Source organism: Pocillopora verrucosa, chromosome 11 (assembly GCF_036669915.1).
Source record: "Pocillopora verrucosa isolate sample1 chromosome 11, ASM3666991v2, whole genome shotgun sequence".
Taxonomy (NCBI): domain Eukaryota; kingdom Metazoa; phylum Cnidaria; class Anthozoa; order Scleractinia; family Pocilloporidae; genus Pocillopora; species Pocillopora verrucosa.
Window position 1 is genome coordinate 15,043,313 of NC_089322.1, and position 16,188 is coordinate 15,059,500.

General features: G+C 37.0%; 1 protein-coding gene across 1 annotated transcript; it reads left to right on the top strand.

Moving 5' to 3' along the window:
- Window positions 1–44: 44 nt before the first annotated feature.
- LOC131789886 (PX domain-containing protein kinase-like protein) lies at window positions 45–16,100 on the top strand. Its single transcript, XM_059107067.2, has 21 exons — window positions 45–233; window positions 342–392; window positions 977–1,024; window positions 3,164–3,253; window positions 4,190–4,286; window positions 4,509–4,586; window positions 4,718–4,797; window positions 4,895–4,969; window positions 5,365–5,469; window positions 5,588–5,689; window positions 6,641–6,677; window positions 7,517–7,562; window positions 8,324–8,402; window positions 8,717–8,834; window positions 9,478–9,559; window positions 10,482–10,530; window positions 11,076–11,153; window positions 12,012–12,098; window positions 13,729–13,771; window positions 14,221–14,268; window positions 14,656–16,100. The coding sequence occupies exons 1-21, from the start codon at window positions 144–146 to the stop codon at window positions 14,838–14,840; spliced, it is 1,668 nt and encodes a 555-aa protein (XP_058963050.2). The 5' UTR covers window positions 45–143; the 3' UTR covers window positions 14,841–16,100.
- Window positions 16,101–16,188: the final 88 nt, after the last annotated feature.

Here is a 16,188-nt window from a genome sequence, read left to right on the forward strand (position 1 = left end):
ACTGCTGACATGAGCCCGAAAGTTTGTTCCCAGTGCATCTAATTAGACGATGAAACTCTCGGCGATTAAGTCATTGACGAAAACACATTGCTTCCCCATCTCTCAGAGGTGATTCAGCTGTTTCTAACAAACGTTGATTAGAAATGGCTGTAGTCCCTAGAAAAAGGAATGTCATTAATGACACAACACCGATGATGTGCATAATCGAGGGAATTGCCAAGAAAGACCATGTGGTAAGAGTTGTATTACATTACAGCTAGCCGATAATGTGGAGCGCTTAGTTTTCCAATCATATTTGCATGCTTGATATATTTTGTTTTCCTTGTTGGTTTACCTCGTAGGATTATATTATGAAAGTGCAGAGGGGCATCAACCAAGAAGACTCGTGGCAGGTTTGTTAAGCTTTACATATTTGCAGTTTTAAAATTATTTTCAGTAATCGCCGGGTGTAGATTTTCCGGGTATTAATAAGATGTGCGACTCGACCTCTGTGGAGATTTGCGTCTCGTCATCGATCGAGATGATTAAGCGGAATTTTTTCCCGATAATTCAGGTTAACACGTTTACCAACAAATATTTTGTGATTGCTATTTCAATCACACAAACAACCACAGGATCTCGCTTCAATTTATTTCAATTTATCACGCCTGAAATTCCGAAAACTCCTTCGAAACTGTAACAAGCCCTATATACAACAGATTGCAAGAATTAATTGCAAAGCTTGTCCGATGTACAAATGGAAGTTTATTTTGAATTCAGATGTGGTCAAAGATGTAGAGACAATTATTAAATTAAATCAATTATTAAAATTTGTTTTCTGCGGTTGAATAACATTTTGAGAATGAATTCGAAATGCTAAGTACTGATGCGATGTTTGAATGAAAGGTAACGTTTTACTGATAAAGGGGGAGATGGTTTTGGTAAAATTACAGAGTAACTATTGCTTTTCTAATAATCAAATTTTTATTTTTCCAAGGTTGCACACCGGTATAGTGATTTTGTCACTCTACAGTCAACCCTAGAGGTTTGTTACTTCTCTGGACAAATATATTGGTTCAGTGCATCATTATGTAATAGCTGGTTCCAAGAAAGGAACGATAACCATGTAGAATGAATCCATACACACTGTTACATCTCTAATAATGTACATGGAAAAATTATGCTCTTCTGATTGGGTAATAACTAATGCATTTTCATGTAACACAAGTGTAAATTACGAAGAGCATGTCCATGGTTTCAAAATTTTCATCTGTCCTACCTTCCTGTGATGTTTTGTCATGTACATTATTAACAAGTGATAACGTGATTTCTCTGGCAATTTGGTGTAATAAGCACCACAGGTAGCCCAAGCTCCAGCTGTGGGACAATCATCTTCCGTAATGAGAGTGATGAGTCATGGTGAAAATGTAAGAGTTTGTTTGAAAATATTTATGGCTGCTCATAGGGATAAAAAAATACAGTCCAATTCTTGCTAAAAATACCCCACCTTACTTTGACAGTGCATTACTTGTTTTGTGACTGCTTACTTTGTTGCAAGGAGCTTATTTGAGTAAGTTATCCATTTCTAGGGTTACTACTCTAAAGAGAAGTATACACTCAATTTCTGAATGCCAATCCAAGAAGCTAAAAATCAAGGCTCAAAATGACTGGGTGACCTAAATCCAATGCAGAATGCAAGCACATATACTGTAGTTCCATTTCAATTCACTACCAACTCAATCCTCCCCATGAAACCGACGCTAAGCTGCAATTTGCTTCCAAAGTTTCCAGTTCAGAAGTTTTTAATGACCCACATACTCATTTACCGTGACACAAGACAGTGAAAAACTAGTATGGTAACCCTGCCTCCTTTGCAAACTGAGCCTCACCAGGGACCACACTGACACTTGACATCAACAAATTGATAAAGTGACGATGTGGTTGTAAATATTCCCATACAGACTCTTGTATTTTTGCCATGACTCTTATTTTACAAGATGATCATCTCATAGCTGGAGCTTGGGCTGCCTGTGTAAGCACTACAACATTTTTCAAAGAACACAAATTGCGTTTGCCCTGCAAGCTTGTGCAATTTTGATGTCTTTGAAAAATTTACTTATGATTATTAACACCAAATTGCAAGAGAAATCAAGTTATAACCTATACTAACTTTGTGACCGTTATCAAATCAAACTAAATTTCAAACTCACAAGAATACTTTTTCTAGTCAGAATATAGAGGGATGTTAACACATCCAGAATAGGATCTTCTGGATTTTATTTACCTCTTTCATAAGAAATGAAAATTCAGCTTTCAAGATCCTATTCTGGATGCCATAACTGATAAAATTATTTATCAGGTTACATATGCAAAATGTAACTCTGGTTTTTCCACCAGGGTGATTAAGAATGTCTGTCGACAGACAAAAGTTTTTATGTTCCCATGCACCTGTGTTCCTCTCCTTAAAGTTTCCAGACTCAGCCAAAACAGCTCATTGCTTTAAATTAAAGGAGTCATTTGTGCAGTGGCCATTTGCAACCTAAACTGAATATACAGATGAAATACAACTGTAATTATTTACCTCTAGGATTCAATTTAGTGCCCTCCTTCCAATGAGTGCACCCTCTCTAGTATGCAACCCCTTGAATTTGATTTAATTTTTTAATAAGAGCCCCTGTTCTAACAAGTGCCCCTATTGGTTAACCACAATCATTCAAATAAGCTTCCCTATTTTTTTTCCTTGATCGCCATCAGCTAGAGTACACTTTCAACCATTTTTGATAATTAGGCAAATATTCTCTGTACATTTTTTTACTTTTACAGTCTTTGATATTGTTCCTTTTTAAATAAACATAAAAGCTTTGTTTCAAACATTCTGCTGTTTGTCAAAAAAGAAATAACTTCCCTGTCCCTAATTATTTCATTCGCGTTTCGAATGATAATGATGATGTACCACGTAAAAACAAAGTGAACACATACAACACACTAAACTGATGATGTCAGGAGTTATGGTGAAACATGTCTTAAAAAATGCTATTGTGAGTTTGAAATTTATTTTGTTACACACTGTTTTTTTTTATAATTATTTTTTATTGGTGTTAGTATCATCCATATCACCAACTTTTTTTATCTTGAAATTACATGTACTATATTTTACTGTACCACTGCTTTCTTTTCTTCTTAGGTCTCAGGTATTGATCTTCCAATGCCCCCGAAAAAGGTATTTGGCAACATGGATGCAGCATTTATTGCAGAAAGACAGCAAGGTCTTCAGGTATGGAAATACAGTTCCAGTAGCTGTTGTCTGGTCTAAAAATGGAGAGGAGATTTGATCCCTTAAAAAATTTTGCTGTCTAACTTGTTGATGGAAACAAGGGGGCAGGAGCATTGGAGATGAGAGAGGAAAGGGTGGGTGGGGGGGCAAATGTTGTTGACCCTTTGTACCCTAACATGGGTATCCATATTCTCCATACTGTATCTCTATGCATTTTGTTCTGTGCTGACAAGGAGAATTTGTTCACGTATCAAGTACAGTGTACTCTTCTAATTGGCAATTATATATTCTTTGTTCTTACTGATTCAGTAGTGATACTGTATAGAGAAATTGGATGCAAGTTACTCCTAGTCATGTAAAGATTAATGATGGGGTTGACTTGGATGCATCTCTTAAACAAACAAAAAAAATCAGATAAGAGGGAATTTTAAACAACTCAGTATTTTGGTAGTAATTTATTGATATTGTTGGTAGAGCTGTGTGGAATTGCAGTTGGACTGTTGGGTCAAGTCTTATATTGCAGTACCATATCTTCAAACCCCATCAATAGCTATGTTTGTTTCACTGTACATGTACATGTATGTTATATTAAAGAATTGGTCCATGCTAAGCATGCATATATCTAGTTAGGGATGCACACAGGTAGTTAGGAGAGCTTGATGTAAGCATAAGAGTTGCTTGAGGTGCAGCTGAGAGCAACTTTAGCTTCTTGAAAGTTTTGAGTCCTTGTGGCTAGTCTTGGTGGGAACTCTCAGCTGAAGTGAAACTGCACATGTCATGTTATGGATGCATGGCCATGCAGTAAATAAGGAATTTTTTACCATAGCAGCTCCCTAGGAAATAGTTAGGCCTTGTATGTGGGCTATGTTAAAAGAACAGATACACATGTCAACTTTGTACTCCAGATACATGCTTGGATCACCGTTTTTCTTTCAGAATTATATCAACTTTATACTGGCCCACCCGATGTTAACAAGACACATTTCCGTGAAGAGATTCCTGGATCCCGCAAATTATTCACATGACTTTCAAGGTAGATGTGTAATTAACTTGTCCATTTGAAGTGCATACATGCACAGCATTATCTTAATATCTTCACTTTTTTTACACCCTCTAATGCGAAATTTCATTGTCAAAGCATCAAGTACTGTGCACTATATTTTTAAAAAGACCATTTCTTGCAAGCATTTTTTCAATCAGATATTGGTAATCATTAAGTATTAATTAAATATTAACTTACCATATTTTCCTACAGAAACAGCCATGCAAAATGTAGCCATGTTTTTACGGTCAGTCCCCAATTGGGAAATAGTTGAACCTTTACCTGATGTTGGTGAGTTTTTTTAATTTCTAAAGAGTTGCAAGAAATAGACATTTTGTCTGTTCAAATTATAATGTTTTTTCCTGTAATGGATTACTGCAGGATTTCTTTTTCATTCACTTAAATGTTCGTGCATCCCTCAGGTTGGCGTTTAAGGAAGCAGTTTTTCTTGATAAAGCCTACAGATCCTACAAAAAAAGATGTCAGGAACATTCTAACCTGGGTAAAAATTTTTGCTGGTTTTTACTGTAATTGTCAGAAATAGAAAGCCTTCATGGTAATCTATATGATTTTAATTTTAATTTTCTTTCTTCTTCTAGACTGACTATGGTCCTGAATTTAGTTTGGATGAGAAAGATCTAGAAGCTATCTTAAAGTTATTGACGTCTTTACAGGTATATATACTTCATTTCTTATTTTTTGCTGTTGAATGTTATACTCAATGAAAATATTTCTCACTGACTGACTCTGGAAACTGTATTATTTAGCATGTACCCTGTCTAGACTACCCTCAAAAAAATATTGCTGTTCAGAAATTATGTTCAGTACCACTCAAAAGAAAATTGACAGGTTTTTTTTTTTTTGGAAACTCAATCCCTGATCTCTGAAACTATAATTGCAAATCATGAGAATTGAAGCTAAAGGATTGAGGATATGAGGATCAAGTATCAAGCCACTTAAGATGTAATGTCTCTTTTGAGGACCTCAATCTGCAGTTTTTTTTTTTTTTTAGGAAAAAGATAAAGGGAAGAAATATATTTTTCATGGATCTCACTTTTCTGTCTTTCAGCATCCTTACATATACCCTCCTTCATTTACCACGTGTAATTCAGAAGGAGTTATAGCTGTTCGTAATTTTGTCCCAAATGGAACACTTAGAGACTGTCTCTGTAAGGTACATGTATTCAATTGTTTGTTTGGTTGTTTGTTGTTTCTTTGTAAGTGTTAATTGCCTTTGAGAATCTTTGTGGCTTTGATTGTATTTTTAAGTATTTGTTGCTTGAATGTTGCAGGCCAAACCAAAGCTTAATCAACTAAAGAAATATGGAAATCCAAAATCTAGAGCTGTTTTACATGAACAGAACATTCAGCTGTTTGGAAGACAAATTCTAGAGGTATGTAAGAGCAAAAAAATGCTATCTTTCCAACTGGAAATAATGCTGTTTATTAGTTTACAGCAGTAGTGGTAGGTTGAAACTAAAAATATAAACAAGAGTTAAGTTAATTGATTGAGATAAGCAAATTATAAATGAAAAATTAATGCAAATGGACCAAAATGGAAAAAAAAAACCAATATTGATAATGCCTAATATATTACTGCCAACTTGACTTCTAAAACAGAGAGTGGTACCAGGCATGACATCATGTAAACTGACTTAAGAGGTGATTAGTATAGGTAATCACATGAGGCCAAGTACTATTAAGGATTAATTGCACGAGAGTTTTCAAAATTTTCCAAAATTGCCCGAGTCGCGAAGCGACGAGGGCAATTTGGAAAATTTTGAAAACTCAAGTGCAATTAATCCTTAATAGTACGAGGTCTCATGGGATTACTTGTTTATCAATAAAGGGCAAAATTTATACGAAGGAAAATCACGCACGCAGTCTATTTTTATCTGGGAAGCAACGGATTAGCAAACGGATTAGCCAATCATTAACAGGTAATCATGCCCTCTCTTGATTACTAAAAATGCCCTCGATTAAGAAAAAAATGCCCTCTCTCTCAACCAATCAGCGCTCAGTAATTTTGCCCTTTATTGATAATGCATGAAAGTAACTGGCTTTAAATATAAGAGGGCTGCAATAGAAGAGAGCTGTGTGATATGAGAAACGTGTGAAAGGTGTAACTGACAAAGAAAAAGGCTAAAACACTATCAAGGGGTACAGTGTATGGGAAAAATAAATAAAGAAATAAATCGCATGGAAACAACTTAGAGAGTGCTTTGATCTTACAATGTGAGAGAAAATTTATTCACAAATCTGACCTTGGGCTATTTGCAAGTGACAGCATGTGCTAATATAACAGAAGCTAACTGTAGTCTGTGTTACTGTTTGTTATTTCACAGGCATTAAAGTTTTTACATGATAAAGGAATTCCCTATGGTAAGCAATGCTCACAGACTTGTCTTTGGAAATGCAATGGAAATCTTTTCTTTTAGACATATCTTGAATTAATCTAGTAAAAAATATGTGCAGTTGTGGCATTAGACACAAGGTTGTCTGATTTTGGCTGTGGACTTCAGAATGAGAGATGCACCTTGAAGCCATAATGTAGGTCATTTGCAATGTGTTTGGGGGAAGTCACTTCAATTGCACAATGCCTCCCCCCTGTTCCTCCAAGGGGATGAATGCAAACCTGACAAAATGCAATAAATGGTATCTTGTCTATAAATTCTTGCACTCCCTTGATCCAGATATCAATTCTTAACACTGTGTGCTATACATTTAATATGGATTTAGCTCTGAGGAATTTGGTGTTGAATCAGACAATAATTGATGTGTTTCTTTCTTCTCGACACCCTTCTGCCCAAAACTGTATCAGAACTGTAAGGAGAAGTTCTCTTTTGGTCACTGTTGGGATTAAAAGAGTCAAGTCATTACTCTTAGTGGCTTCATGTTAACCCTTCAACCCCCATGAGTGACCAAGACAGAAATTCTCCAAACAATATCAATACAATATCAAGCAGATAAGTGATGAGAATAAAGAAAAAGATCAATTAGGGGATTATTAGTTGATCCAATACCAAATTCTCCAAATTTACATCACAAGAACCATATGGCAGACAGTAAGGAGAATTACCAATGAGATCTTGGGAGTTAAAGGGTTAAAGACAAGAGGTTAAGCCACAGCAGTTGTGTAATTCAGTCCCCAATGTGCACTTCATCTTTTACTTGTCAAATGCAAGGTGCCAGGCCTTGAAATATATCTACTACTTCCACAGGTCATTTACATTCAGGAAATATCGTTGTGGAAGGAAATATTTGTAGGTAAGTCTTTGTGCAGCTTGTATCAAAGTATCCAAAAAAAAAAAAAGAATCTGTTTAACCCCTAACTTCCACGATCTGATAGTTAATTCTCCCCTCAAGGTGCTCCACATTTAATTAATTACGAGAAATTTAGTGCTAGATCAAAACAACAACTTCTACTTAATAAGTCTGAGTATTTTCATTACCTTTTTGCTGGGTAATGTTTAGATATCATAAGGAGAAGTTACATGTTAATTACTTCTGAGAGTTGAAGTCCTTGGTTAACTTCTTAACCCTTTAACTCCCGGATCAAATTTGTATTTCTCCTTACTGTCAACCATACAATTCTTATAATGTTAGTTGAGAGAATTTAGTATTGGATCAACTAATTATCCCCAAATTGATATTTTTCTTTATTCTCGTCACTTATCTGGTTGATATTTGTTGATATTGTAAGGAGAAATTATGTCTTGGTCACTCTTGGGAGTTGAAGGGTTAACAGTCCCTTCTTTCATCTCATTTTTTTGCCAACAACAAATGATATCTTAGATCTTTCAGTTCAAGGTTATTGGTGAACTAGGTCTTTCACGTACCTCTTCGTGCTTACTTAATTAAGATGTATATGTCGTTCGAACCATTATCTCTACGTCTACACTCTGGGGCAAATATCACCTTTTGAACAAAATTAAACTGTTTATGGATTGCTAAATGTTATAATATTCTAATTAAATCACAAGAATTCGTAAAAATAAAGGTTTCGTTACTCTGTCTTCTAATTTCAGATTACTAGAAATCGAAAATGGTCTCTTGGGCATTCCATCAATTCACAGACATCGTTACGTTCCCATGAAGAAAATACAGGTATGAAACTTTTACCAGAAACAATTTATTTGCTGTTTAGTTCTGCCCATATTTTACCGAAATCTTCCCCGATTTCCGTGTTAAGATTCTTTTGATAAGACGCTCCCTAGTATAAGAATGTCGCATCAGTTTTGGTCAAGACTAAATTTCTGGCAAAAAAAAGTTGTTTTATGTATAATCTAATTGAATGTGCACCAATGAAGAAAACTTGCCGGTAAAAATGACGATTAGTTAGGAGACGGAATCTAGTTATGAAATGAATTTTCTTGTGAAGCTAAGTAATTGTTTTCATGCATTTTATTTCAATGCTGTAGGAGAAGGAATCAGAAGATGTTTACTGTTTCGCGCATTTGTTGTATGAGATGGCTTTTGGTGAAGCACTGCGAAGCAGTACACTTCAAGATGTCCCTCCAAACTGTCCATTACAACTAAGTAAGTGTCGTTTAACAAATTCAACTAGTCTTGTATGAAATCGGTATTTTAGTTTTAAAATAGGCTGGTACAAGTACCATATTTTCCATAAGCGTCTGCCAATAGTGCAATGGGCTGCTTTACCCGTAAGTTGCTACAAGGTTAAACCCTAACACAAGAGCCTGCTTCCAGGCCGAACAGACGGCGGTAAGAGGTCTTGCAGGCGGTGGTAGACCGCTGTCAATCTGCTTTTATTGAAACCGTTAGATGAGACCTACAATTCTATGTAGTACTAAGAGGGATTTTCAAAAGAAGATCGAAAATGATCGGTTGTAGCTTCGGTTTTGCTTTGCTTCGTTCCGTGATTGGTCCAAAAAGCTCGCGCCGACTTCTCAACCAATCAGGTTTGAGACTCAACCCAACCGCACCTTAGTCTCACGCGTTTTCCCGCGCTTCAGTCCGTTTGCTTGTTTATACGATAGTTCTCATTGGCTACTTGATGATACTTTGGATTTATGACGCTCATTCTGAACATTGTCCATTAACAAAGCTGACGGTAATTGATCGGATATTTTTGGTGTGTCGTCAAGAATCAAATCCTTTAAGTGACCGTTCAAGTGCTTGTAGGGATAAATTATTTCATTTCTCGTGTTTGAATATACAGGATCAGTGTTGCTATCCATCCTAAATGACGAGGCGTGTAACAAGACAGGACTTCCGACTGTTGCTGATCTTCTTGCGAATCCGTAAGTGTGAAAACTGTACCTGTGTTCCTGTGACATGCGTGGAAGAGAACCTATTGTTTTGTTTTTCTGGGGTTGTATTTCTGGGGTTGTTTTTCTGGGGTTGTTTTTCTGGGGTTGTTTTTCTGGGGTTGTTTTTCTGGGGTTGTTTTTCTGGGGTTGTATTTCTGGGGTTGTTTTTCTGGGGTTGTATTTCTGGGGTTGTTTTTCTGGGGTTGTTTTTCTGGGGTTGTTTTTCTGGGGTTGTTTTTCTGGGGTTGTTTTTCTGGGGTTGTTTTTCTGGGGTTGTTTTTCTGGGGTTGTTTTTCTGGGGTTGTTTTTCTGGGGTTGTTTTTCTGGGGTTGTTTTTCTGGGGTGAGAGAGGAGCAGGAGAAGGGGAGATCCTTGGAGCAAGGATGAATGGGAAGAGTACCTAAGTTCGTTTCCGGGATCTCTCTCTCTTCCCTGTGGTGAGATGTACCTTAGCACTTATGTCCTTTTATTGTAGATATGTTCTCTGACGTAGTGTGATACAGGGGCCAATCATTTCCTGTGATCTATCGAGCGACACGCGGCTTGGGACTGGTTAAGAGACTTCGTTGTAGTTCTGTCTTCAAGCAAAAGTACTCATTCAAGGGGGTCGGGATAAGTGGAAAATTTGACCAGTATTTTCCGGTCACAACGTATGAGCAACCTCCAACTGATTTCAGGAAAACTTGCTATCTGCATGTTCATTGCGAACCAGATACACACACATTACTTTCTTTGAAGTTCTATCGTTCCTTCGTTAACGCCGTGTGAGAGATGGGCAAAAGAAGGAGAGTTCCTGGGAGCAAGAATGGATGGGAACCTTTAGTAATTAAGTCTAATCCCTTGCTAATTGAAGAGTGTAATTTTCAACTAAGTAGAGCTGTAATTCGTGTCAAATCATTCCCTTGTTTTCCAGATTTTTTGCAGCCATAGACTTCCCAGCTGGTGATAAGCCTCTACTAAAGGTAAATTTAATTTTCTAGCTCGGAACGTTTGAAATAGTCCAAAACTACTCTTTCTTTACTTCAAACCGTGATTGGTGTAGACAACTCACACAACTCTCTCGAATTAACTCTGACCAATCAGATGCAAAACTCAAACTAGCAGCGACTTGGTCACTCGCGTTTCCCGCGCTTTTGGCAGCTTACGTGGCTTTTCTTTGAGCTTTGATTGGTTAGTTTTGTTTACTATTTTTTCCTGATTGGCCGTTGCTATTGCTTTAGATCTGGTTTTTACGAAAAACCGAACCAAGGAACATTAAAGAAACAAGAAGTACTTTGTGGAACATTGATGTTTGGGATGGTAAAAACGCTTGTGAGCTTGGTTAAAATACTGGGAAAATGGACGTTTTTAATCAAATTTACTTAAGTTTAAAGAACAAAATGTTTGTGAGGGAAGTTCAGTATTTGCAAAAGAATAGGAATTTAGCTGTAACTGGTTTCTTATCAATGGTCAATACGTACTGAATTTTCTTTGGTGTTGATTACATCGTTTTGTCTTATCCCTGTAGATTCCAAGTAAATTAAAAGAAGCCTTAAAAACAGCGAAGGATCGAACTGAATCGAAACTCAAGGAGGATCAAAAAACGGTATAAATGACCGCTGCTTTTTAACGATAGGGACACTAAGCAGTCAGGGCGGCGACAACGAGGATACGTCCATATTAAAGTGAATTTAAATTCTACTTTGAAAGTCTACGAATGACTGGATGTGTTTACCATCTTTAACGGCACCAGACCTCAGCTTTCAAAATTTTTGCGAGCTGCGTTGGTCTTCGGGTTTCCTTTTCTCAGATCACGCAAATTTTGCTGATTTTGGCGTTCTTGTTTTGCAAAGGACAGCTTTGAAATGAATAATTTTGAAATGCACGTGCTCAGCTCATTAAATCGTTTGTTTCGCCACGTGCTCGTTGCCGTTGCCGTCGCCGTCGCCGTCGCCGTCGCCATCGCCGTCTTGGTGTGCTTAAGGTTGTCAATAATAATGCTATGCAAGGGAGTTAGCAAAGTTACTTGCACTAGGTGGCTCTTCGTTTACTGTTTTCTACAGCTGGAATTACATTTCTAGTGATGGTTTTTGTGGAGGGAGAATTATTGGATTACCCGGAGAAAACCCTTGGGGCGAGGAAGAAAACCAACCACAACACAGCGGTCAACCGCAGGGCATACGAAAGGGAATCAATATTTGGCTGGCCGTGCGTTAGTGCATTTTCTGTGTAAATTTCCAACCGGGAAATCTTAACAATCCACCAATCTTATGCAGAATATGCCAAAAAATCGGACTTCACTCTGGAATCTTGGAATCGAACCTGGACTTCAAAGGTGACCCGGGTTCGATTCTAGTTTCTGAACGATGCATTGCATTTGATTCAAGGACTCGTAACAAATGTAATCTTTGTTTCTACACATGAACGTGCGATACAATAATTTTCCTTTCATTTTTCTCTTCAGTTACGACAGTTCCGGAGAGCATCTAAAGCGCATGCCTACCACATGTCAGAGGAAGAGAAGAAGAAGAGAAAGAAGTCCGCAAAGAAGGTGGAGATGATTTCTTGATCTTTTGTTGTGTTATTTTGACGTTTCTTAACCAGCACTTGTCAACATTGAGTGTCCGCGTTTTTTCAAAATAACAAATTGTGATATTTATATTTAAGATAATAAACTCTCTAACTCCCAGAAGTGATTAACTAGTAATTCTCCCTCTAATATCTCTACATCATCCAGCAAACAGGTAATTAGCTTACTCAGACTTTTCAGGTTGAAGCTGTTATCTTGATCTAACAGCGAATTTTTGTAACTGATTCACGAGGAAATGTGTAGCAGCTAGAGGGGAGAATTAACAATCAAATCATGGGAGTCAAAGGGTTTTTATACTTTCTTCCATTTACTGCTTACTATAGATAAATTGATGGATGCTCATCATAATCATAAAAGCTGATTAATTGTTAATTTAATCGACCTGCTCTATGGAAAGGTTGGTTTCCAGTTGTCCTTTTTTTAACGAGATGAAAAGTAGGCACACAAGGTGTTTAATTTTCATTTTATTATTATCATTATTACTATTATTATTATCAGTGCTAGTATAATTTGTTACAGGAATAGCATGCTAGCATAGTGGTCGGAATGCATTATACAGATTGTGTGTTTAGTGTAGGTAAAGTAGAGGATTGTTGAAGTGTATCTGTTGAATAGGAAATATGAAAGTTACAAGTAGACGATAATATTCCTTTTGTTACAGATATGAATATATACTATTTTTGTTGTTGTATTTTTACAAGAACTATCAGGTGTTAAATTACCGTCGTACTTTCATTGTGAATAGATTTTAAGTGTAGATAATAAATGTCAGAATGTAAAATTTTTTAGAGTCAGGTCGCCCTCTTTCGAGGAAGGTTTTGGAATGTCACGCAACGCCCTGTGACATTCTAAAAACAAAGGAGGAAAGCCAGCGATACGTCAGTGAGCCAGCAAGTTAACGAATCAGTCTTCAAGCTAGCCAGTCTGTGTGTTTACATATTCTTGAGGTAGTCATTTAAACAGAACCAGCTAGTCTATGACTCAGTTTAATATACTGATCTGTGAAAAGGGTCCAAATCAGAGGTAGATTAGACCAAAAACAGAACAGAGTTTGATAGCTGTGTATTAACCATCCGTCTTAAAAAAAAAAAATAGGTAAAGATATCGCCGCCACAATCATCATTTATCGTCATTGTTATTACATGTATGATTTTCATCATCAAAGTCTTTTTTGTCAGTCGTGATTTCTCCACTTCCTTGCTGAACTAACGTTTTATTTAATTTCCAATGTTCAGTCATTTTCCTTGCCCTCACTTCAGCTCCATGGCAACGTCTTGACTTTCGGCCACATTAACATGCTCACCCTTAAATTTGTCTCTACGATCATAACCGCACCCCCCTCCCCCCCATTTGCCTCCTTCGTCTCCTCTCTTGTCACCCTTAGATTTGACAATATTGATCTTGCTGTTATCATCATAGCTCCACAAAATTCGCCCTTTTCCCTTGTTTCTTTTGCGTTTAATGGCATCTTTCAACTTTTCACAGGCTTATTCATGATCGGTTTCTTGTTTTATTTTGTTTTTTGTCCGCACAAAACTTTGCCTCACCCACTCCTCCCTTACCCATCGTTGTTTATTTCCTTTCCCCGCAGTTGCAGAAGGAGGCATCCCTATCGGACGCAACACAGACAACAGGTAACAAACGTTTATCAACCTTCTGTGAAGATTACATGGGTCTTGAATAACTAAAGCATTCGTAATAATTTCATTTTGACTTTTAATTTGACTACGGTTCACCGAATACTGTCACTTCCAAGAACTCGAGGGTCTCGGTGTTTAAATCCACGTGGTGTGGCCTCAAGCTCGCAGTGGCAAGGTCACCATTTCAGTCGTGCAGATTTCAGCCGTTTCCCTCCAATTTGAACGGTTTCATCCTAATGTAGATTGCTCCGTCCACTTTTTTTTCCTGCTCCGTCTGATTTTGGAAGTTATCTTTGGATTTTTTCAACAAATCTTGGAGATGTGAGAGAGCGTAGGGCGATTTCAATTCAGTTTTTACTGAGCAATTCGCCAAATGTTACCACGGTATTGCTGCTTAATCACTAGAGGTGCTAGAGACTAACTGAAAATCATTTCTTGATTAGCACGCCCGCCATCCTCTGCTTCGCCTGCTCCTCGAACTCAAACTTCTGGTACGTTTAAAAGCTTCTTTGTAGTTTAGATTAGCTTATTTACACTGTGTTTAGGTCCGGGTTTATACGTTAATGAGGTGTTATATTGCAAAAAGATCATTAGAATTACTGTTGTTTGTTTTCTCTGCTCGACCGTAAAAAAGCTAAAATTCACAAAGAAAATCTAGTGCCACGCCTCGTCTCGCCTCGTCTCGTCTCAACCCACCCTCTTCAAATATCTAAACAACTTGAATTCCTTATATGAATTACCAATTAGTGAAAATGTTACAGCATATTATACCCAGGAAAATTAACTTAACACAACTTTTGTTGGCATAATTCGAAAACTTTTGCTGTTATTCAATTTTAACTCAACTTAACTCTGGTTTTGTTTTCCTTTTTTTGTAGCCATACCACCTCCGCCCCAGGCCCCCGCGCCACCACCTCCACCTCCTTCCCAGCCTCCTGCTCAGAAAGCTGCCCCTCCGCCAAAATCATCAGAACGAGGCGCATTATTAAGCTCCATCTGCGATTTTAAGAAAGGCAAATTAAAAAAGGCTGAGACTAATGACAAAAGCAAACCCAAATTATAGGGTGGTACAATTTAATATCATCGCTTGAAACCAACTGGCCAAACTGGTCCATTTATAAGGATAATTTGGCTATCACTCCATATTTTCTTCTCAAATTCTGTTCTCAAGATTTAACATGACATAAATTATTGGTGATTATAATAATGGTGTTAACAGCAAAGATGTAAAGTCCCCAAGAACATTTTTATAGGTATGTTCGTTTTTTTTTGTAATGTGTGATTTGGTTTTGTTCTATTTTTCGAAATATTGTTATTACTATTATTATTATAGTTAATATTATCGTCAATGTTATCGTTCATGTCATATTATTTTTCACTATGATTGAATTGCCTGGTGGAGAAGCTCCGATGATAAGCGCCCGTTGAAGATCAGGAAAGGTGTTAGGTATCAGTTCTAAGATTAGATATTATATTTTCATGATACGTTGAACAAATTATTTTTTTGTTTGTTTGTTTTGTTTTGTTTGTTTTTTTTTATGGCAGTTAAAGCTGACGCAGCGTAACAAGGAAAACAAAAATATCAAAATCAAAGAAAGGATGATTCTGCTTTATTATGTAAAGTGGCATACCTCAAGAATTGATTGTTAGCACCAATTACGTTAGACGCAAATCTAGAACCTAGCGGCGAATAGGAAAACAATCTTGCTGTTTTAAAAAATTAAGAAGATGTGATCTAGTTTAGTGGCAGCCATTGTGGATCTTATTCGATGTATGTTCGAACAATGCAAAGTTATTTATCTTTTTAATGGTGCATCTGATTTATCCTGTGACTGTGAAAATCTTCTTTTGTTTTAGTGTCCAATAATTTCCAAATCCCCTTAGCTTGAAAGAAATGCTTCAATGAAGTCCAATGTCACATGTTTACAGTACGTATAAAACTTATTTACGATTAACAAATGCTCTAGTTCCATTCGCAATATCACGTTCGTTGTGTGCGAAAAGCTTTTATGGTCATTCCAGTTACTTTTTCAGACTCTCTCTCATTCTCGTTCCCATAGCTCAATGGTTTTCTCTAGCCGATTGGACCTTTGGACGAGAAACCGAGGGACTTTGGGGACGGGAGTGGTTCTTTTTGTAAAGGAAAGAGAGGGCCTGGGAACGAAGCTGTCTTAATTATGCACACGGTAGTAATGATAAATGCTAAAAGCACTGAAGATGCTGAATGTGAAAAACTCGATTTTTAGTACAAGTGTAACCAAAAAATTTATTAATTAAACGAAAATTAGAAATAAATAATACGAATGATTTAGTTATCTCCTAATCTTGTACCCAGATCCTACCATTTAACTATAACTGAAATGTACCGAAATCGAACTTTACTGGACCTTTATATTATACCGCTTGGCCGT

Bases quoted from the DNA above. Each gene is read 5' to 3' on its own strand.
- LOC131789886 (XM_059107067.2), top strand. From the start codon at position 144: ATGGCTGTAGTCCCTAGAAAAAGGAATGTCATTAATGACACAACACCG. The intron at 3,254-4,189 runs GTATGGAAATAC...TTTTTCTTTCAG, and splicing joins AAAGACAGCAAGGTCTTCAG to AATTATATCAACTTTATACT. The intron at 5,690-6,640 runs GTATGTAAGAGC...GTTATTTCACAG, and splicing joins TTGGAAGACAAATTCTAGAG to GCATTAAAGTTTTTACATGA.